The 24,517-nt window shown below is 37.8% G+C and overlaps 1 protein-coding gene across 1 annotated transcript in view; it reads right to left on the bottom strand.

The window, feature by feature from the left end:
* The window catches only part of THSD7B (thrombospondin type 1 domain containing 7B), a 307,764-nt gene that overhangs the window by 120,959 nt on the left and 162,288 nt on the right, over positions 1-24,517 (bottom strand). The window contains exons 13-14 of the mRNA XM_088145129.1: positions 21,791-22,054; positions 11,229-11,407 (exon numbers count right to left, since the gene is read on the bottom strand). Of these exons, the coding sequence (XP_088001255.1) occupies positions 11,229-11,407; positions 21,791-22,054 (443 nt within the window). The remainder of the gene's footprint in view (positions 1-11,228; positions 11,408-21,790; positions 22,055-24,517) is intronic.

Here is a 24,517-nt window from a genome sequence, read left to right as displayed (position 1 = left end):
CAACTTTCAGAAGCCCAAGAAAGCATGAGATAAAGAATGAGGAATGTTGCCATCCAGAAAGAGCTGGAAGACCACACATTTCCAATTCTCTATATTAAGCAGCCAGTTTTTCAAATATCTTCCGGCCTAGCTTCTGATAGGAAATGCTATGGTAAATGCCATATTTAAAAAGTATTTGCCTTGGCAATTTGGGGCATTATTACTGCATTTTGTTGTGGTGATGGCATTTTTAGGATTGTTAGACCACTTTGATGTCATTCAGTAATTTACTGATGACTGGCAAGTGCAACCCATAGATTTCAAATCTTTGAGGCACAAAAGACACAAAATTGTATGCTATCCCCCCAAATAGGGCTTCACTGTTTGTTAATTGAAATGCTCATTCTGCAACCTCTCAACATAAGAACATCCACTCACCCACCCACTCATCTAGGACACGCAAAGTTATGTCACAAATCCTTTACGTTCAGGGCAAATCTTTACAGCGGTGAAGCTGGATCAGCTTCCATATGAGCCAAGAACCTGATAAATGCAGGTCCATGGCTCAGATGGATATCAGCATGTGTACAACTACATGTACAAAAACTCTGCTGCAAACTTTCACACTCAACAGGTGACAACATTAAAACAACTTCAGTGGGAAGTTTTTTTTTTTAAATTAAATGTTTTAGAAAAGAATATAAACCATGACAAATAAAAAACCATGAAAGATAAAAAATAAAGAGTAAAATACAATTAGTAAAATGGTAGCAAATAAACATGGAGTCTTAAATGTGATGGAGATAGTGTAGATTTTCAATATATCCTTAGAGAATTGTGAAGAGTGGGCAGCTTATCCTGACCACTCCAGATAATAAACTTCTGAACAGAATGCAATTTTAATCTAACCCTAAAACTAATCTTCAAAAGCAGTGGGGAAAAATATAAAATACCAGTCCTACAAAGTACATGATACAACTTTACCTACTTTACATCACTGCTGTTCCCTTGAATCTTGGAGAAACATTGAGTTTCCCAGCTACCAAAGGGTAGTCCACTTCTCATCTACAAAGAAGTCATAGCTTTCGTTTTATCAGTTTATAGCCTTTCCTTCCTCTCCCACCTCAACGTGATATTTATTTCCTCTTTTTACAGCAGGGAAGAATGCATGGATACAAGAAACAACCTTTTAAAAATAAAATACCGTATTTTTCCGTCAATAAGACGCCCCCATGTACAAGATGACCCCCACTTTTCCAACCCAAAATTAAGAAATCAATATTTTAAAGATAGTGCAGAACACATTTTTATTTAGTAATTAGTTAACATTTACCTGATACACTCAGTGGGAGGAGGTCCAAACCGTCTCTCTGCAGCTCTATTTCCATGCTCTTTTGCAAAACTGATTACCTTCAATCATGAGTGAAACTGCCGATAGCTTGTCTCTGCAGACAGACTTCCTCCAAATGGTTTGTTCAGCATCAGCTGATGTCAGTTACATAAGGCTCGTGATTGGAAGAAGTCTGTTTGCAGAGACAAGCTATTTCACTCGTGATTGGAGGCTCGTGATAGGAGGAAGCCTGTTTGCAGAGACAAAGTATGGGCAGTTTTGCAACCGCGCAGTTCTCTCCTCGGCTGACTTCCTTGAATAAGATGCCCTTCAGTTTTTAGCGTAAGGATTTGAGAAAAAAGTATCGTCTTATAGTCGGAAAAATACGGTAAGTATGTGAAAAAAAGTGGTGGTTAGTAACTTCTATTACAACAGTATTCTGTCTACTGATATTTACCAAGCCTTCCTACCTCTTTAGATTTATAAGAACACCCAAAGAGTGACAAATTGTGGGAAACAAAGTGTGCAAAATTTGTTCAAATTCAAACATGTTGAGTACAAAAGGCCTCATTTTGAGTTAGAAATCCTGTTTCAAATATGAAACGGCTGCTTTGAGTGCAAAGCAGGTTGTGTGGGAACATTATAAACTTGTTTTGGCATCAACATAAGTTTATAACAGATTGTTTTGTATTCATTCTGAACTCATAATGGGATCATTTTAACTCAATATGTTTTGCATGGCCTTAGCATCATGATGGTGGCCTTCTACAAATATAGCTATATGGCAAATTATTCAAGCATCTGTAAATAATAATAATAATAATAATAATCCCCCAGTGAGGCACTACCTTGACATGGTTGTGGGGCTTGCATGCTCTGAGGATGGAGAGAGCTATGCCAGAGGTTCAACTGTACTGGACAGGTCTCATCAGAGGAGCCAGACAAAGAGTATCTCTCCCATAAACAATATGGTAGAAGTAATTTACAGAAACCTATACTGGATCGGTCATTGCCCGGGTCAACAAGGACCATGCTAGGTGTTCTAGTTCCTGGACATCTGGTGACAGGACTGTTGGCTGAGCAACCAGGGCCAGCAGCTGCAGAATGACTGGAAGAAAAGTTGTTTACCTGTCACAAATATATGAAGATTAAAACAAAGAAATAATGATCTGCTATTATAAAACAAGTCCAATGAGAAGAGGATATCTGAAAAGAATGCACCAGTTCTGGAAACAACAACATCCAGAATCAGAGACTAGCAGATCAATGTCGATTTATAATATGAAACCATATTCACGGAAGTAGAATTGGAAGAACTGCAAAGGTCTACCCAGGACAAAGAAATTTAAGCCTTGCCAGAAGTAGCTCAGACTGTAGAGGCAAACCAGGGGGAGTCAGCAGTAGAGGAAGCCAGCGTAACTACTGAATCGTTTTGATTCCCAAACCAGGTACCCTCTCCTCTGCCTTCTTCTTCAAACCAGAAGACCACTCAGTCATTCACAATCAGATAGAATGATGAAGAATACTCAACAAGTGCTGCTTCAAGTATTTCAGAGGCAGAAACAATATCTTTTATATATTTGATACACAAGTGTTCAACATTTATTACAATAAATAAGAGATTCTACTGAACTACGGTGATAAAGAAGGTCAACTAGAGTAATATAATAACTAGCTTCTAGTAGTTATAAAACATGTAAGAATTAAAAAGACTTAACTTATAAGGCAACAAATCACAGAATATGTGAGTGCATCTCAGCAGGTAAACTACAATGATGGCATATTTAATCCCTAAATGACATTAATATTGTCTAGGAGAATAATGACATAAATGTAAATATTACAAAAGTTTCATTTGCAAAATAGTTTAAATGCAGTGTCCTCATATCTTGACTGGGACATTCGAGACCCAAACATCTTATACTATTCCCTTTTTGGGAAGGAGATGCCACATTTGACTTTCATGACCAAGAGTTACTTTCTAGGTTATTATACATTTCTATACTGAATGATCCTTTTCCTAATCCTTCCTCATAGGCAATATGCTTCTGCTTACACTGGGACAGAGAACTTTGATATTTTGAGGGCACACCCACATAAATGCAATAGGTTCCAATCCAGGAGATTTTGTTGTCTCTTGTGCAATCAGAGAAGTACTGTGCATACAACAGCATATATTGGCCACCTTCCAATATATGTTCAAGATTCTGGATTATTTATTTATTGAATTTTTATGGCTGCCCATCTCACTTGCATGTGACTCTGGACTGCATATACAGTTAAAACGCAACTAACAATCACAACCTTTATCACAACCATTACCAGTGGGATAACAATTTCTCTGGCAGCCTTCGTATGATAGTACAACTCCCACAATTAGGCAATCCATTGATCATGCTGTTTAATAATTCTAGGAGGTTTAATCCCCAAGATCTGGAAGGCACCAGTTTGGGAAGACTATGCTATAGGATGTCTGTTGCTTGGTATCCCAGAGCAATTCAAGTTATTTTCTACCTTAATTTAATGTAGAACGATGTAGAAAAATGAAGATTTTCCCATTTCAGGGACTTTAACTGAAGAGAAAGTGAGTGCAAGGTGAGTGCATTGACAAAAATAGTGATAATCCAGAAGCCCATATATGCAGAACAAGAAAAGGTCCTGAAAGGCCTCATTATTATTATGTGCAATAAATTTCTGTTCATTATGCTACCAAATTGCCTTTCTCTATAGAGAAATGATTTCTCAGACACCTCAGACATGGCTCTGACATTTGACAATCACTCTAAGCTGTAATTGGGATCAGACTCTAAACTTTTAATGAGATTCTTATCTAATTCTGACAACTCAGAAATATGTCGCATTCATATTTTCAACTAGTTGTAGAAGTATGCCCATTAGATTTTGCTCATCACAGAGAGAAATCCCAAGATAAATAATAAAAAATAATTTAAACTTTTTTTAATTTGATTAGAATATGATTGAAGTTCCAAATGAGAAAATAGAGATGGTATGCAGAATAATAATATGTGAAAATTGGGTGTAACTACCTCACTTGTTATCTTTACTGTTCTCTCTTCATATGGAACAAAAAGAGCTTGGACATTAAAAAGAGGTATAGCATCTTCTGATAATTTACCAGACTAGAATTTCTTTCAAAGAAGTGGAATTAGTTTGGAACTATCTTCCTTTCACAACATCACTAAAAGTTCCCAAAATGGATTGAGATATTTGCAAACTGTCATACGATTCTACCTGTATCAGCATTAATTCTGTATCGGCTCTAATTGTCTTACTGACAATGCGAGGTTGCCCCATCACCAGTACAGACCAGCAATCATTTTGGAGAGCAGGAACCAATGATATCACCCTGTACTCATCCCTGCCTGTGAATTTGACCTCTGAATACATTTTTCTTCTCCACTTTCAAATTAGTATTTTCCTGCTTCTGTCTGCTTATCTGCTTAGCCTTCTGTATTTTCTTTTCTTTTAGGCCAACCCCTGCACAAAGATTGGCTGCTTTGCAGAGACAGGATTTCCCCCCACACTGTACACACCCCTACAGGAATGAAAGTAATTGGCAGTTCCTTTTCTGGAATGGAAGGTTGAGAGGGCACAACAGCACGGAACTGTCAAATGGGAGGATGCGTTTGTAAGCAATCTCTACTGAATACCATGCAAGCTGCTGCCAAAACATCTCAGTCCAGAAAGCATTGTCTTAAACCTGCTTAGAGTCAAGCCTGCATGAACACAGGATAGAAGCAGCTTAAGGATTCACTGCAAATACATCTAACACCTGAGGGCTCCCCGCTTTGTTTTGTTGATATCCCCACCTTTGGAATGGTAAGTGTCCCATCCTCACCTCTCCTCTCTACTCATGAACTTTTAAAGCAGAATTGGACTCTTTATTAAGCCTGGTCCCCATCAACAAACCAGCATAATTATTTGTACAAAGTTCCAATTTAATTTTCAAGAGATGAGGATCCTTCAGGATAGCCTAGTAATCATACTACATGATCATAGAAATAATACAAGCAAGAGGCAGCAGAATGTAATGCTAAACTGAATAGGGCATGCTTCTCAGCAGCACTGCTGGACTGGTCATTTTTAGGTGTTATGGATTTGTTTCTATATCCTTCTTTGGATCTCAAATGAATGGCCTAGATGTCCAGTGGATATTTTCAGACAGCATATAATGTGGTAAAATGCATAATCCTACTCATATTTACATGGGAGCCCAAGTGATCACAATGATCATAATTTAAAAATAAAAGCATAATGAAGAGACACAGACTATCATCTAGACAGAAATGTATAGATTCTTCCTCTAGCAAAGCTCCTGGATTTTTGTGAGGCTCCCAGCCATCTACTCAACCATCACTGATTTTCAGAGATTTAAAATTAAATTATGAGGGAAGACGCAGGAGAAAGAACTCAAAGGAAGATTTTTTAAAAAAATGTTTGGACTAACCCACTTCCTGTTTGATCACTTTAAGATCATATGTCCCACTTTAAGACTCTCATGCAACCTTTTTCTCAAAAAGGTTTATGGTATCCATTCCATAATGTGGAGAAGGACCACTTTATTAAGTTATAGGAAGTCTGGTGAATAGGTATACACATTATTGTAATAAAATAAAAATATAGTTTGAAACACTGCCTTTGTGTATCTTTTCCTCCAAGTACATCTATATACAGTGGTACCTCGGGATACGAACTTAATGCGTTCCGTGACTCTGGGCATATCCCGAGTTGGTCGTAACCCGACGCAAATTTCCCCATAGGGTTCAATGTAAATCCGGTTAATCTGTTCCGCCCCCCGAATTTGGTCGCACCCCGAAGCAAATTTTCCCATGAGGTTCAATGTAATTAGGGTTAATCCGTTCTGGCGTCCGCGGATCACGCGTCAGGGGCGGGAGAACGGCCGGGCGCGGCGGGAAAAAGGCTGGGCACCGTGCGAGAATGGCCGGGAGCACGAGAACGGCCGGGCGCAGCACGGCGCGGCAGAATGGCCGGGCGCCGTGCAAGAACGGCCAGGCACCACGCGGCGCAAGAACGGCCGGGCGCAGCGCGGCGGGAGAATGGCCGGGCGCCGCGCGAGAACGGCCGGGCGTGGTGGGAGAACAGCAGGGCGCTGCGGGAGAACGGCCGGGCGCAGCCGGAGAACGGCCAGGCGCGGCGGGAGAATGGCCGGGTGCCGTGCCGCGTCGCGCAGCGGGAGAACAGCCGGACGCCGCGGGAGAACGGCCGGGCACCGCGGCAGGAGAACGGCCGCGGACCACGTGTCAGGGCGTAAAAATGACCGTACCCCGAGGCGGAGTTCACACATCGAGGTAAATTTTTGCGGCCGGGGCTGGTCGTAACCCGAAAAGTTCGTTAGTAGAGGTGTTCGTATCCCGAGGTATCACTGTATCTTATTTTCTAAGGCTTCTGAAAGACTTGAATAATCTGTCCAATCAGTGCTATAATATTCTGCTAGTATATGGCCTAACATACAAGCATAACATTCGAAGGAATTTAAAACCAATCATTCTATTAGATAGGACAATCTACTAAGGTTATGCAAAGCTTCACTTCAATGTAGGTTTGTACAAAGCACCCCCTTAAAGCTGCTGCAGCTGTCTTAAAAAGCGAATTGAATCTGCTGCATTGATCCTTATTACTCAGATGCCTCATTCAGCAGCTCCAATAACCAGAAGAGGCTTCTGTATAGATGCAGTATAGAACTGTCATCTCACTCAAGGAAATACTCAGTTCCTCCAGCAACTAGAACCAGTAGCTGATGATGCTTCAGAGCAACATGAAGCGTCTTGTTCAGACAAACTACTTTGCTTACCTTGAGAATTGCGTGCCCTCCACCATGAAGAGCTCAGCTGCTTCATAAAAGTCCAAAATTTATTGACTACCTTGCCACTTTGGTTTCAACCACAGAACTCTGTACCTTAGTGAGAAGTTTTATACAAGTGTAGCACTTGATCTCACATGGCCGGAGAGAAAAGAAATAATGAAAGCCACTGGGCTCTGTATTCTCTCTCTTGACCTATCCCATGACATTTCAACTACCTAAGGAATGGAGTTTAGACTAAGTGAAAATGATTTTGTGAAGGTCAGTTGTGCTGATATTTATGGCAAAGAACAGAGGATATTAAAGTCATGCCACCTGACTTATTTGCCAATCTTGGATACATCGCTATCATGGACATAAAGGTACCTGAAAAATTAAGCACTGCAAGTAACTCAACCGATCTATTTGAAACTTGTGTCTCTTCCAGAACTAGTATTTTCTCTTTATTTTTGTGAACTGCACATTAAATTCACTGATGGCCAATCCCACACATTGGGTGAATCAAGCTGAGGAAAAGACAAACTGATCACAGTTATAAGTCATGCTGTGACACCTGCAGATGCCAGCATGCACAGCAACCTGAATATTTACAAAGGGTGTGTGTATAATTTAAAAGTCTCTGAGTGTATTTCTGAAAAAGTTAAGAAAGAAAGAAAGAAAAAAAGACTAAATTGTCTGCCAAAGGGCAGGCAAGGCATCAATCTGCTCTGCTCCTTTCCACCCTAGACATGTTAGAATAAGTTCAGTTTCAGTGTTAGCTGTTGTCAGGCTGATTTATGATGCCCAAGACAACTGAATACAGCAGCACGGGATACTGTCTGCTGGAGAGTTTAAGGAAGGAACTAATATCTTTAAAATGTTGCCCAAATTAATTGAACCAAAATGGAATCATATATGCTGTATGTATATATCCATAAAATGGATAATGAAGAGATTAAATGTTGAGGAAGACATTCATGAAAAACTGCCAACAAATATTTCTGGTACATCTACTTAGAAGAAACATCTCCCTGGTAAATAGGCTACTACAAAGCCATTTCAGATGACTTCGCTGAAATGGGCAAATTTGATAGCCATATCTAGCCAGGGTTATCCTCCACGTGTTATGGTACAATTGAGGTACAGATACTTAAGTTTATTTGCTACGGATGACTTTTTCTCATTCAGCAGGCACAGCCTTTTATCTTTTTATCTAGATATCAGGATATAATAGTCCATTTTATCAAATGAAAATGGAGCATAAGCATAACTTCTAAAAGCCCTGTTTTAAATCACAAGGAGTGGGATTTACTAATGCACTGCATTCAAGAGTGTCAAAAAGCACACAAAAATGAATTCTTTTTGACCAAAAAAATTGGACATTTCATATTATGATGTACTTTGTAATTTTTATAAGCAATACTAGGAAATGTCACTAAGAAAAACAACTGGGATAACAAATTCATTAGAAACAAATTGAAATTGCTTTCCTTTCCTTTCTCATCCTGAAGTTGACAATGAGTTCCTAGTCAACTTCCACATCAGATGCAAAAATTTAAAACAGTAACAAATGTAAAGAGTTCAATAACTAACAACATACAGCACTCGCTTTTTTATTATGAAGGAAATATCATACTATGCATGAATTGTAAAATAAATTATAACTCTTTTCAATACACAATTTTAAAATATGGGAAAAACATGCTAGCAAGTTTCTGCACTATTATATCTAAATACATTTGGGATTATGCCTTTTGAAACAAAATGTGTAAGAATCAGGGACCATTATATATTATTTTTGTAAACCATATTAAGAAGTCTATACATGCCATTATGCTGAGATGGGTGGCCATATAAGTCTTATAAAGAAACAAGCAAACAAAATTACCAGCTATTAGTAATCAAGTGCAATTTTCAGAATTTTATTCAAAGACCTGCTGAAGCAAACTTGTTATTAGAAGCTGGCAAGAGCAATGTGTTTTAATTTTCACATAAATATGATACTCTGGTTGCTGACAATATAGATCACTATTTTTTTCAAGAGATCTGCACATTACTTATGGTGGAATTTCATTTTACTCATTTAGTGATCTTTCAGTTCCATGAAGGAAAGTTTTGAGAAATGGGCATTATTTATCTTATTGAATATTCTCTATCATATTTCCTTGGGGTTTGTTTCTACTGTATTATTCCTTATGTATTTTAATGTGAGAAAGTCAATAAAAAAAATCAAGAGATTTGTCTAAATCCACATGCCATAATGAAAAGACTGTGAATAACATCAGGGCTAAGTTGAATCCACATATTCAAAGCAAGTTTTGAATAACAATAAAGGTATAGTCAGTCTTCCCAATCTAATGCCCTCCAAATATGCTGGACTACAACTTCCAGAATTCACAGCTAGCATGGCTGATGGCCACACTGGCTAGAAATTCAGAAAGGCAAAGCTAATCACATTTACAAGTCCACAGGCTGGAGTAGGCTTGGATGGTACACTTGCTGGCTATGCAGCCAGCAATCTAGAGTTGCTGTGATCATATGATCTAGGGTGGCTGACATTTGGGCTTAGAATGTAGACGGCATGAGGAGTCTTGAGCCCTCCACAAATGGCTTAACTTCCATTCAAGGCAGACCAACACAGATAATGGTGAAAGGTGCTGAAGCTGTAATGCAGCAATAGCTGCCTATCCCTGACTTAGATCAATGAAGAATTACTGCGAGTGGGTTTGCCTGGTCATTTGTCACAAAAACAAATCAGTCTAATGGTCATATACAACTACAGTCTAGTAGTTAATCCTTCACCAAACATAGGATGACCCTAATGTTTGCATGCTTTCCATTGATGCATAGAACTTTTACTTTGAAAGAGGGACAACATACATATATGCTTTTAAAATCTATGCTCAACAATTTTTTACAATCAGCAAACTGTTTGCCCAGTTACATAGCTATGCTTAAAGTTACACATACTGGCTAAGCATCACATCTACTATTCGACACAACAGAGTGAGGGATAGATGGAGAGAATCATATGTGAGTAACACATGAACTAAACCTAGGAATGAAAGCCATCACTTGAAATATTTCTTGCTCTTAAATGTATTAACATATGATTGTGTTTAGTACAGGATAGTAGATCTTACGCAAAAAAATGACCAGAGCAAAATTGCAATCAGAGGACCTAAGATTAGGGCTGAACAAGCTTTTCAAACAGGTGTCTAGTGCAAGGGGCCATGAAGAAAACCTTTTCAAACAGCAGGCATATAAGCCTTGCAAACAATAAGGCTACTTCAAACATTTAAAAATAAATTCTTTGTAAGGACTCCTATCTCTTTGGAAGACTCTGCACAGCCCTACGTAAGATACTCTAAACTAAAAAAGCTCTTCCAGATACAGGTATATTTGTGTTAAAAATATAAAAAGCAGTGGAATAAATCAAGATTGGCCATTTAAAAGAAAATAATCATAAAAATGAAGACTATTGTTGATGTAGTTTCAATAGTCTTTAAAAAGCATTAAACATTTTAAATTGTATGGATACAAATATTCTCCTATCTGTATTAACTGCAAAGTTCTTTTATTACATTAAATTACATTAATTGAAAAATATTTTACTCCTAATTTTCCATTTGAATATTCCCATTTATATTGGCATCCTTTTATAATAGAATACACACTTGAAAATTACCATGTAATTGTCAGACAGAAACTTATTAGAATGAGTGAAATTGAATTAGTGGGGGAAATATCTTCAAAGAATAGTTTTAAAAAACTAGGCTTCATAGACAGTTTTAAGTATCATTATTCACAATGTCTGATCTCACTGACCAATCTTAGTAATTTGGGGGTTTGAGACAACATATGCTATTATTAATTAATAATGTCTTATGGAGTTGTAATCGTTTTGTGAATAAGGAAACCTTCCAAAAGTTAAGCTATTCTATCATGCATTTGCAATAAAATAGATAGCTGAAGGAAACTGCACAACCAGATGAAGGACTTTTCTTATGAGAGGGAATCTGTTGTCTTGATCAAAGAATGAATTTGATATAGCTGATGAACTCCAAATTGGTATATTGGCTTTATCATACACCTCACCTGATTCTTAGGATCCAGTTTTGGACAAGGACGTCCTCTGTTGTATGGTTTCTCTTTAAGCCACCTGGACCGAATTTTCACTCCTGTCCCACATGATGAACTACAAGGAGCCCAGTTAGACCAGTCACTTAATTTGCAGTCAAATGGGCAAGGTACTGTGCAAGGTTCTTCAATATAACCTAAAATAAAAACATAGGAAAGCCAGAACTGTTAGAATTGGGTGAACAGAGAAATTATTGCATTGTTGAAGCTGCATCCAGAGCTCATGTCCCTGGAGAAATGGGGGCCTTATTTCTTAATGCACGTGTTGAACATTGCACTACAAACGTGGAGTCATCTAACTTAGAATATTTGGAAAGGTATATAAGAGCAGTTCTATCATTTTCAAGCAAACTGAGATTTTTGTTTAGGAATAATTATATACCTGGCTTTAACTGGCTCAATATATTGAATAAATACTGCTGTAAATTACATGAAGCTTATGGCAAAGACACAATCCCCTCTGCTTGACAAAAGATGGTAGTTCAGCCAGTATTAACACTGCGGTAGTTACTATTACTGTATGACAACTTATGTAGTACAAACCTCTTAAATATGTTCTAACCAGCTCTCTAATGGAAATATATTAATTTTATCACTTAACAGTTTTATGAATGTCCACTGTTAGTATCACTAACAATATTTAATATGTATTTTCCTTCTGAACTCACTATCTACAATATTCTTCCTGTTATTTAGGAAGGTTCAGTTACACGGCCCACCTAACAGGCTTGGGTTGATACCAAAAAGCTGAGCAAAGTCAGACTTGGTTAGTAATTTATAAATGTACTAGAAATAAATATGTACTTGAATAATATTTGAATAATATTTGCATTAGATAAGTATATATAGAATTGTAATTGTAAACTGCTTCTCTATTGTTGCCAAGAAAACTACTTGAATATACTTATGAAGTCAGCAGGAGTCAAGTTCAACTCAAAGAGACTTCACTCTTATTAAGAAAGAATATTCACATATCTGAAGAGGCCAATTTTAATCCACAAAACACTTAAGATATATGCATGTATGTATGAAGATACCATAAAAGTCTTTGGATGATAATGTTTCTGCTGTAACAGATTTGTTGGATACATTATCCCCAAATTGTTTCTTTCATGGTGCAGAATGAAGGAGGTGTTATTTGGTGTCCTGCTTTTTGTAATGGTATGTGGGAATGACCTTGGGAGAGCTGGCGAAGAGATGCTGCCTAGGGTATGGTCAGATAAGAGGGAGCTTAGCCCATAGCTGCATAATGGGCAGAGCAAGTGGCTCAGGAGGGACCCTTCCTAAGTTATCAGACTGTAAAGGTGAAGACAGGAAAACTGCATTTTCACGCTTGCAAGGTTTTGTTAACGTAGCCTTACAGTAAAGTAGAATTAGCTCATCTGGCCGTGTTTCCTGTCTGGTCTACCTGGGAAGGCTGGCAGCTTCCCACCTCTTTTCTGCTGCTATTATATACCAAAAAAAAAAAGGGGGGGGGGGTTAAAGCTAGAACAACCAAAGGCCTGTCTTTTTGGGACTGTCTGTGCTAATTAGCCACAGTATAGTTTTCAGTGGATTTGGAAAGTTCTGTGCTTTGTAATATAGATTAGAGAGTATGTAAATTCTTGCCTGTTGTTTTCTCTCTCTCTCTCTGCCCTACAAGGTAGGGCAGACTAAGAAACCAATGCCATATGGTCAGAAGTAACTTTATTGTAACAACTAGAGTAACAGAATCTTGCAAGTCTGAATGTGCTTCCTCTTCCCTCACTTTATGTGAACTAGGAAGGGGCCTCTCTGAGACATTTCCTCAAATTAGTTTCTTTGAACGGGTTCAAGCCTGCTTATCTGGCCATAGCCTTGGTAGTGACTCTTCCTCCTGTCCTCCAAGGCCATTCCCTATGCCCTCTACATTGCCCTTGTTTTTGCTTGCCTCTTATCCTGCTTTTGCCAGTTGTTTTGATATTTACTATAAAAACAATAAATCACCAAACTATAGAGGCCTGCTGTCTTCAGCCCCAGATCCTTCATCTTCTTGGACCCTCTTCCTCTTTTTTAGTAATGTTTTTTTTTAATTTTTATGTTTTATGTATTTATATGTATTTATGGTTTTAATGTTTTGTGTGAACAGCCCAGAGTCCCCCATTGAGGGAAGATGGGCGGGGGAGAAATCAAACAAACAAACAAACAAACAAACAAATAAATAAATAAATCTCCCCCAAAACAGGAAAATAAAATCAGAAATCCCTGGTTCCACCCATTTGTCCTCCTTGGACATCTCAAAAATGTTAAGCATGATGCAGAAGTATGAAAAGTTTGTCCTTCCTGGCACAAGAGCCACTGAAAATACACAAAGGCACTATTTTGATTTCCATTTAAAAATCTACTTGAAATCATTTGATGGCTTTCTAGCTATTCTTTTTGCTTATACCTACGCTTTACTGTCTGAGCTTGATCCTCCAACTATTTACTCTCTATCAAGGACTTTAGCATCCTCAGGTCCTTCAGTACTGAAAAAATAAAAGGAAGGCTTCATAGTTTTATCCCCAGAGAATAAAATTATACATGCTGCTTTGCTGTAGGAGGCAAAGGTTGAGCCTAAAGCTATAAACCAAATTGGCAGTACGCGTTGATAGCTTTTGCACTGAAGTTGCTTATGATAAGGATAGATCCTTAAAATGCTTTCTGTTATAGTGCTTTATTAGAATACCTGTAACTGGTTAAAACTGTCTGAATCCCTAAGCTACAATAAAATTAATTTTATAGAAAAGAAACAGATACTAAAATCAGTTGCTATAATTTATTTTCCTTTTTTGCCGCATTTATGCATTTTGCTGCCCTTTTGCACTGCAGTCAGAGAGCAAATTGATAGCTACAAGAAGTTTTCCATAATAGCTCTTTACTGCAACTCTTTCCCAAACTGCATAATAGTCTAATTTAAAACGTACACTAATTTGGCTTGTTATTTTGCACACCAATGTTTTATCTTAGCAGTTTGTGATGAAATGCAGTAGAGACCCAGGTTTTCAGGAAGGAGGGAGTACTTTACAGGTGTGAGGCAACGTAGTCCAGAGCAGGAGCATGGGATGAAGAAGAGACTTAAGATAGATTCTCCCAGAGTATATCTAGTAGGTTAGCATAGTACAGATTTAGTCTGGCAAGACTCTGTCTATATGGTATAAGCAATAAAGAACTGAACTTGGCTGGATTGTTTCCTTGTTGTTTTTGGGCTGGGCCTGATAGAGCTTCTCTATGTACATGCATATTGGTCTATCTTTCATTTTGTTATTCATCAGCATTTTCCTTACTCCCATGTCAGTATATGTTGATCAACATATGTCCTTTACAACTGCATATCAAAAAGGACCTATGGTTAAACCATTAAAAAAGAAACAACAGGCATTCCTATCATTAGGCAGAGTGAGGCAACATCTCCATTGGTATTTGTTTTTCCCCTTAGGCAACAAAGTATAATGGGTGATGCAGCTATAAGTGGAAAATTGCCAGATGATTTTGTATACCTATTACAAAGGAATTTTTTAACTCAGAAGAAACAGAAACAAAAACCTTCAGTTTTCAACTACCTTGTGACAGCACGATTAATTAATTTTCAGTAAAGAGTAAGTATCTTAGAGGGAAAAGTTGATAAAATTATTATCAACAGAATAATGGGAGTAAATCGTTATTAATTCTCACACAGGATTTATCATCATGGGGTTTTTAGACAAATTATATATCTGATAAGTATACAGACAATACCATGGGGGGGGTAGAAATATATAGCCACTGGATAAACCTGAAAAGATACTAGCCAAAATTCACTACAGACTTCCTATCTACATGATCCATTGTAATGACAGAGCACCATATTTTCCATGTCTAAGATGGAATTATTTTGGGGGGTTTCCCTTCTCAGTTGGTTCCTCAAGAGTTTGAGAAATTAAACAACAACACAGAGTATTTCTAAGAGGACAGCAGGATTCCACCTCTTCTCTGTAACTCACTGACTATGAGTACTTCATAAACGTAACTCATGCCCCCATAACCACTGGTCAGGACTACTGCAATACATTCTACTTGGGGCTACCTTTGAAAACCATCTAGAAGTTTCAGGAAGTCCAGAATGCAGCAGCCTGGGTAGTGGCTGGAACTTAGTGGAATGAGCATGTGACACCTGTGCTCCAGGCCCTGCACAGGCTTCTTATAGTTGTTCAAATGAAGTTCAGACTGCTTGTCTTGGCCTTCAAAGCCCTACATAACTTGGGACTGAGGTATTTGCAGGATGGTCCTCTTCAAATGGTTCTCATCTGCCTGACTCTTATATCTTGTGAGAACCTACTAGTTTCCTACTTCTAGGAAGTAAAGGGGGCAAAGTCCCACAGGCTCTGGCTTTCTACTGGCACACTCATATTTTGGAATAACCTCCTCCTAGAAATCTGATCTACTCTACAGATCATCTATAGCTGAAAATGCAAAGGATCTGCAAGCTCCAGTAATAAAAGTCAAGGAGCACAGTGAAAAAATGGGACTAAAATTAAAGAAGACCAGACTAATGAAAAAGGTAGAACAACCAGCCTTAGAATTGACAATGAAGATATCAAAGTGGTGGATAGCTTCTGCCTTTTAGGATCAACCATCAACAATAAAGGAACAAGCAGTCAAGAAATACAAAGTAGACTAGAACGTGGAAGAGCAGCTATGAAGGACTTGGAAAAGATATTGAAATGCTGTGATATGTCTATACCTACATAGATAAAAATTACACAAGCAATGGTATTCCCTGTGACACTCTATGGAACTGAAAGTTGGACTTTGAAGAAGCAGGATAGAAAAAGTACTGACACTTTTGACCTTTGGTGTTGGTGAAGACTCCTGAGAACACTGTGGATAGTCAAGAAAACAAACAAAAGGATCATTGAACAAATCAACCCAGAGTTCTCAAATGATACAAATGACCAGGTTTAAATTATCCTACTTCAGACACATTATGTGAAAACCTACAGTAGCTCCCTGGAGAAAGCTCTAATGCTGGTAAAGGTGGGAAGAAAGAGAAGAGGATGACCAGCAGCAAGGTAGATGGACTGTTACAGTGGTGATGAGTACACCGTTGGAAGATCTGAAGACCATTTTAAGGACAGATCATCATGGAGAAAATCTATCTAAATGGTTGTTAAGAGTCAACACTGACTTGATGGCACATAATCAATCAATTAGAAATCTTTTCAGTCCCCTTGCTGCTGGCTTTCCACAGGCTATTAAAAACAGCAATTTTTGAGAGATGAATTGACACCATAAGTTTATATATTCATGTATATTGGGGTTGGTCCACTTCTTTTATTTTACTTGCTCATTCATATACCCTGGACATTTTACTGTATTTTGATGGATGTACTATAAGTTGGGTATGATCCAACTAACAACCAAATCAACCCCTGGATTATGATGGCTTTATTCTGTTTGAAACAAACACTTCCTCATTTTGTGTATAGTGAACCCTCATTTCTGTAACTATTAAAAATTCAAAATGTTCTCTATCATAATTGAATTCTCTGCATCTGGAAATGGAAATAGACATTTCTAACGTATTACAGTGCAGGCATAGTCCTTTTATATCTTCAAAGCATGAAACAAGTTTCTTCCAAGTCAAAAGACAGAAAGAAAATCAAAGGTATTGAGGAAGGCCTGTCTTAACATATTCACTTATAAATTAGGTCTAAAGACACATATGCAATTTCCAAGATTCTGTAACTTAACCCCCTTCTCCTTGCAATAAATGGGACTAATGAGATTCTGTGAGAATTTAGCTATCTTGTTGGGAGCTGCTGTAACAGGTTTAAGATCTACACTAGGTACAACACGCCTAAGAATGAATTGCTCCCGCACGGGGGTTTACTTAGTGTCAGCAGAAGCATCTAGGCAGTCTGTGCATAAAGATGGTAAGCATATATTGAAAATATTCCACTAGAGAGAAAAAATCTTTTCTGTTTTTTTTCTATCTGTCTTATTTAATGTGGATCTGATTTCAAAATTTATTTCAAAGAAGGAGAGACATTCTGCAAAATTCTCATGGGCAGAGGATGATGTTCTTGCAGTTATTAAAAGATGAAGTGGCTAAGGTAGTTCGGTGAATATCCTGCTTTCATTATTCAAAAGTCTCTCTAGTGGTCTGCAGCCTCTTTTGCTTCCTCTGTGACCATTCAGTCCCAAAGGAAGATACCACAAGGAAGATCCTTCCATGTCCCCCCCCCCCCCCGCCCCAGTCTGGCAAGCGTAGAGAGCTAAGGAGCTTTACTGTGGTAGGAAATATTTAACAGCAACCACACAAGCAACTGTATCTTCTGCTACATCCTACAATAACATTAACTGCAGACATATCACCAAGGGAAATTCAAAAGGAATTCTCAAGAATCCGGAAAGTATGACAGAAATCCAGAAATCCTTTTTGCAGGGGAATAAATGGTTGAGAAAGTGGCAGGGAGACTCTGACACAGCATTCACTAAAAAGAGAGGAGTGAAACTACCGACCTTGGAACTCAGTTTCATGTGAGATGCAGGGCTTGGTGGGCAGAATAATGTGTAGAGCTAGAAGGCAGATTGGCTGCTGAGCTTATATTAGCTTTTTCAGCTATTAGTGGTTACAGTTTATTATTCAAAATTCTTGCTTGGCTTATGACTGGACAGTTTCCCTACACATCAGTGCTCTTGCTGGGCTGCGAAGCCCAAGGCAGAAAAGCAATAGAAAATGTTTAAGGAAATACATATATTTATCCTAAACACTAAGAAGCTGATGAATTGCCTTTTTATTTATACCTTTTATATATTCATAAGCAAAAAGTAAAACATTATAGCTGCAGGCCGAAGTAAATAAGATAAAGGCTCTTGAGAAGCCTGAATAATAAAGATAATTTTCTTTGGTCAAAGGGTAGATCTCCAGAAATGTAATCAAGAAGCATGCAATCTTCACTTAATAAAAGCAACGGTGTATTTCTTTGCTTATGTGTTAAATCTGTTATAGCTGCACAGAGTCATGCCAGAATGTTAAAAAGTTTGTGTAAAGGGAGGCTAGGGCTTTGGAAATAAAATCTGATATGCAAGCAGCTTTTGAAGCAGATGCACATCTAAACTAATTGGCTTTAATCTCATTTGCTTCCATGACTAGCATATTCCATCACTGTAATTAAGAAACTTGAGGCAGCCGTATACTTGGAAAACAAAACCACAAGCTGCCTTGTACAATGCAGGGTCTTTTGACAGACCTCCATACATCACTCCAGGTGTCAGTGACAATGGTGGCAACAATTTCCATGGAAGCAAACTGGGATCATTTTGTTTCGAAGTGCTTTCGTGGAATATATCTGGATTGGATATAAAATAAGGGTCTGGTGGTCTCTAGACAGTACTGAACTACAGCTTCCAGGAGTCCTTCCTGGCATTTCCAGGACCCTTGAAAATTCTGATTCTGCCTTCCTCAAAGGCAGAGGCTCCCCTCTGCTTGCGGTATAATTCAATAGAATGAATTGTTGATGCAATGAAATTAGTGCTCAATTACAAGTGAATAACTTAGTCCTCTGAAAGTAAATGCTCTGATTTTAACAGCAACAAGTCTCCTTTTTCTGCCTCTTCTTCTCAAAGGATGTGAAGGATCATATTGCTGTCTTATCCTTTGCTTATTGCCATGTTGCTATTATGTATTTATCCACAGCATTTCTGAACTGGCATGAGAAAAGCTGGAATCTGAAGAGGTGTAAATCATGAGCCCAGAAGGAATGGATGAAAGCCAGGGTAGTATATGGATTAAGAAACTGGAGTAGGACTGGGGAGACTCAGATTCAGGTTCATCCTCAACCATAGAAGCTTTGGTCACTCTCTTTCAGCTCAACCTATTTCATGGGGTGTTGCTATAAGAAAAAATTGCAGGAGGAAGTATGGAATATTGATATTGATTATTAATAATATAGCAATTTCATATTAAAGATATATTGGAAATCTTATGGTGAAATTTGAGATAAATTTCTTCCTGTTCTTTTACTGGAGAATTGTACTCAACATTTTCCATATATGTATTATCAACCTGGCATCTTCAGAGACTGACTGGGCTCCTGTCTTTATAGCCAGGTATCTTGACTTCTGACTGGTCTTTAGCTGAGCTGGTTTCCAATTGGTATAAGTTGCCCCAGCCCAGACCACTCCACACCTACCTGCACCAATTGTAAACCAACTTGGCTAAAGGCCACAGTTGCCAGTGAAATGCCAGGAAATCTCTAGGCCACAATAACTAAACCCTGAAGCCCAACACTGCCCAACAGTCCAGAGAAGATTATATTTCTAATAAAACACATGCAAATTAAGATGAAGTCCATAACAAATAAGAGTTTCTTAGGCTGTTACTTGTTGACAGATTTTCCTTCATACTCTTCTATGTTGTTGTTGTTCAGTCGTTGTCATGTCCGACTCTTCATGACCCCATGAACCATTCTATGGATTCTGATAATATTGCAATTTGTAACATGCAAATAACTGTCTGAGACACCCACACCCTGGTTACTGTTTTGGTATCTCACAATAATAGCTAATATCTCAACAGATGTTGAAAAGTAAGTTAAAGCAAAAAATTATTATTATTATTATTATTTGATAAATTGCACATTCAAAAATAAACGTCTCAATTTTGGCATGCTGATATATTTAATAATTATCATGATATGGTATAAACTCCAGGGTGGAATCTCAATCAAAATTTATTAACAATGGTAATTAATTATGGCTGATTTAAGCCCATTTTTTTTCCAATGGATTGGCCCTAAGTATGATTACATCGGGTTCTGTCTGAAGGACGTATAAAGCTAGATCAGACCTTGACAATGGATGAGCTGCTAAGAAGAAAGCAGCTTAACAGGCCTGCAGTCCCACCTTCCAATATTTTTCTACCTCTTTAGTTTCTGAAAATACAAATAATTACAATGTAATTAAAAGGGTATACTAAATAGAAATTACTACTATAATTACTACTACTTTTAGGAAGCAACAATGCACATCCTGGGAACTAAAGGTGGCTTGCTAGGTCAGATTTTGCATAGGCTGGTATTCATGGTAGTATTGGACTTTAGTTAGAAAAAGATGAGGTTATCAATCACATTGACTCTCTTGGGCTTATTTTACTAGCAGTGGACATAATGAAGTTGTGATGACGAATAAAACGAAGAAGTTCAGAGCATTTTAAATAGTAATAATCATATAAAGCTACATGTCTGAGTGTACAAGGACAAGAAATGGCTTCTGCAGGCAACACATTTTCCTGACTTTCTTCTGCTTTCCCAGTAAGGTATATTCACAAGAACTTATCAGTACCATACTTTTTCCAAAGAGTCCTGCTTTAACATTTTTGCCAAGCTATAAAAATATGGAGAAGTCCTGCCCAGCAAATGACTTGTCTGTGTTACTTTTTCTCACATAAATTTTCAAATGGCAAAATCTGGAAAGGTGTGCAGTGATTCATAAGGAACTACCTTCTGTGAATTTACTGTCACTGCTAGAATGGAATTGTTATACTCCAATGAACGCCCCCATTACAGAGAAGCTTCATACTGTCTCCTTCTGTTTGGTTTTCCCCTTGGATTCTCATTACAGTCAAACTGATGGGTACAACTTGAACACTGTTAACAGGCTATTCTTCCCATTGGGGATACTGCATGCTGATGAAAAGAGGCAATGCATGACAAAAAAATCAAATAAGAAAAAGCTGAGCAAAGACAAGACTAAAGGGTCAGAAACAATACTAATTATTAACAACAAAAATAGCAATAACAAAAACAGAACAGAGTGTGACAACATGCAAAAAGTGAATAGACAATATGATGATTAGATGTTGAGAAATGTTTTCCAGCTTTGGAGGGGGAACAATTGTTAATGTAACTCCAGTTTATGACATTCATGAGGTGGTCAATTGCCAATTTCCACACTTTGCAAAATGTTAAGCTGCTTTCTTTTTGGAGAGAACCTACCCACCCTAATAATATAGTATTTCTAGGACAGGCATAGCAGGAAGCCATACTGCATACAGCTGTTATTCTTTAACTAAGTAGCTTTGCCTTAAGATTTACTAAAGTATCAAACTAATTAGAGAATAATTAGCTGGAGTTCACATCTATAGCAAGAGAAGTGAGATTATATTTTTATATTTTCCATACCGCTTTCCATGCTGTCCCCTCTTGAAGCAGTTTACAATAAAAACAATTAAGTAGACAACATTTTTCATTCATGTCTGCCAATCTAAAATCTAGCTTCTGTACAGCTATGGTACTATAGATATTCATTAATAGATGTTATTAAGGAAGTGCTATTACACACATTATCTTCTTAAAGCCCACTGACATAGTCAGTTTGGTTAACAGAACTGTATTCTCTTTTCTTGTCTTATGTTATGGGATTTATTGTAACATCAGTGTTGGCTACAGCAAGTGCAACATTAGCTGGATACCAAAGGAGGCGTAACAAAGGACTACCTTTAAGGGCCTGATGTTTGCATACATTCCATGCTCTTTTACCTGAATGGTTGCACTGAGAGGGTTCTGCAAGTCTGCCGGTCTTATCATAGCAGGCAAGGGCTCGGAAGCGCACACCTTCTCCGCATTCTTTGGCATGTCTGTGAAATCTCAGGTCTAATTGTAGCTCCGTTTTTCCTACAGAAATTATGCATTCTGACCAATTCCCATGGGGCTGGGAGGTAAACATTGCGCAAGGACATAGTTCCGTTTCAAGCTGAGGATACACTTCTGTATTCTGGCACTTGTCTCGCTTTCTGCTTCTCCCTGTTCCAACCAGGAAAATATGCTTGTTAGCGTTACATCTGCTGCTTTTGATAACAATATGTCATATTATTTATACTTGAAGGGTTTTAATACAGTTAGAACCAAACAATCTGAATTGTAAATACAGCAGCAGAGTTGGTTCAAAAACATCTGTTAGTTACTGTCAGAGCTCTGGAGAGCCAAGACAATGGAGTTATCTCCAGGGAAACCAGGAGACCTAAAGGAACTTGGAAAGACTTTTTTGGATAAAGCACAAAACAATAAAAGGAGAGCAACTGTCTGATTACTTCTGTTATAAAAAAAAGAAAAACAAAAACAAAAGTCTGTTCTTCCCCTCCATAATTAACTGAAGAAAATAATTTTATTGTTTCACTCTCCATTTGCAGCCTATGGTTACTTAGGGAACCCTACAAATGTAGAAGAGTAAGTTGCAGCTCTTTCTTTGAATCTATTTTATAAATTAATTGAATAGAGTTTCCACATAAAGATGCTAAGTCCATTCTCCAGAATTCTGGCATGGAAGCAGTTCAGCTTCAATTTTTCAAGTCTTTTTCTAACACTGATTAGCAGGCAAACCTCCTGAAGACACTATACACCTAATTTCTCACTCTTCATTATTTATTACATTAGCTCAGAAATTGTGGCTCATCTATAGAAATCTGGGCAAACCTGGATTTCAGGAGTTTTGGGGGACAATTTAGGATCTATGCCAGAAACCACAGTATTCCATTTCCTAGAACAGTGGTTCTGAAACAACATTTAGTGATGCCAAAAGATTTTATTAAAAATAATATAAAAATACATAGAAATTAAAATGACCCAGAGCTCTCATGAACTTTGTGTTCTCACATGAAATCTCATGAGACTTTAGTCATTTTAAGTATTAAAATTCCATCTATAAGATCAAATGAAATTGTGTAAGTGTCTACCACCTAAAAACTTCCTAAGCTTTGATTAAAGTATCAGGATAGCCTTCCCAGTATTAGTATCCTCTAAATCAGTGTTTCTCAACCTTAGCAACTTGAAGATGTGTGGACTTCAACTGGCTGGGGAATTCTGGGAGTTGAAGTCCACACATCTTCAAGTTGCTAAGGTTGAGAAACACTGCTCTAAATGTTGCCAACAGAAGCAGGTAACATGTTGTGGCATCTAGAAACTATATGTATATATGTATGTACGTATGTTATTTTTGGCAGCCAGGAGTTACAAATGGCAGATCAATGATGTAATGATATCATTCAGGGGGGGGGGTGAATATACCCATTTTTTGTCTTGTTTGGGACAAGGTCTATTTGCTTGCTCTTTTATGTATACTGAATAGGAGGAAACTGTGCCATACATATGCTCTGCTACCCAAGATTGACAGTGTGGTTCTGGGAGCCATAGAAGGATCAATGTTTGCTTGACAACAATGTGGTTCCACCCACTAACTATAATAATCCAACATACTCAGCTGGAAGGCTAGTCTTAAGAAAAGTTATGTATGGGAAATATATCAAAACCAAACATCCAACTGTATGTCTGTTAGAAACAATAATAATTGTTATTGGTTTTGGTGTAGGTATTCCACAATCAAATTTTTGAAAATTCCTAGATTTCAGCATTGCTTCAGCTAGATAAATATTTTTGGTAATGTGTGGAATTTAAAAATCAAATCAAATAGAAAACAGAATTACCTCTTCCTACCATAACTGGCCCATCGACCCTAGAAGCGTTCCTCCACTCTCTTATTAAAGATATTTATTTTTCACATTTTTTAAATTATCCCCCTCCCCTTGCCTTCTTAAGGTGAGGAAAGGATAGCCTAGCAGCTTCCAAATTCTTCAGCAAACAGCCTATAGAGACGTTATGCTGAACCAGTGCAGAAATATATTAGGCCAATATAAACACTTTCCAAAATTGGGTGAAAATTAAGTTTCTACTAAAGATCGAAGAGTTCCTCACTCACTGACCACATGCCTTTCTAGGGTGGCAGGCTTGCTAGCACAGGTTGTTGACAAGGTTCATCTCTTCTAAAGTGGGGCAGCATTTTTTTTTAAGTCTGAGAATGGTATCTATGTTCTTAGTATCCCATATTTAATGCATTATAATATAAAGGAGTAGCTTGTATTATATGCAAGTGTTTACGAGCAAGCACCCCTACCCACACAAGGAACAAGACCACTTGCTCAATACAAGACAAGCCAAACAAATAAACAAAATGTAGAAGAATGATAACAGGAAAGTTATTTTTTGAAGTTTTTAAAACAACTTTTTGGAGAAGAGTGGAAAATGAAAGGAGAATGAAAACAATTAAAAGAGTTTGAGAACTGTGAATAGATTTGATACATGGTTTAATAGGGATTATTCTATAGGTTAGATAAGCTGACTGTCAGTTAAGGAAGGGTAGGATAAACAAGTATGAATTTGTGGAAAGGCAGTGGATCATATAAGAAAAAGAGAATCAGATCAAAAAAGAGCAGC

Source organism: Python bivittatus, unplaced genomic scaffold (genome assembly GCF_059951505.1).
Source record: "Python bivittatus isolate LINGU-HERP-01145 unplaced genomic scaffold, Pbiv_v1 ctg000480_np1212, whole genome shotgun sequence".
In the NCBI taxonomy this organism is placed as follows: Eukaryota; Metazoa; Chordata; class Lepidosauria; order Squamata; family Pythonidae; genus Python; species Python bivittatus.
This window is presented reverse-complemented; position numbering and strand designations above follow the sequence as displayed.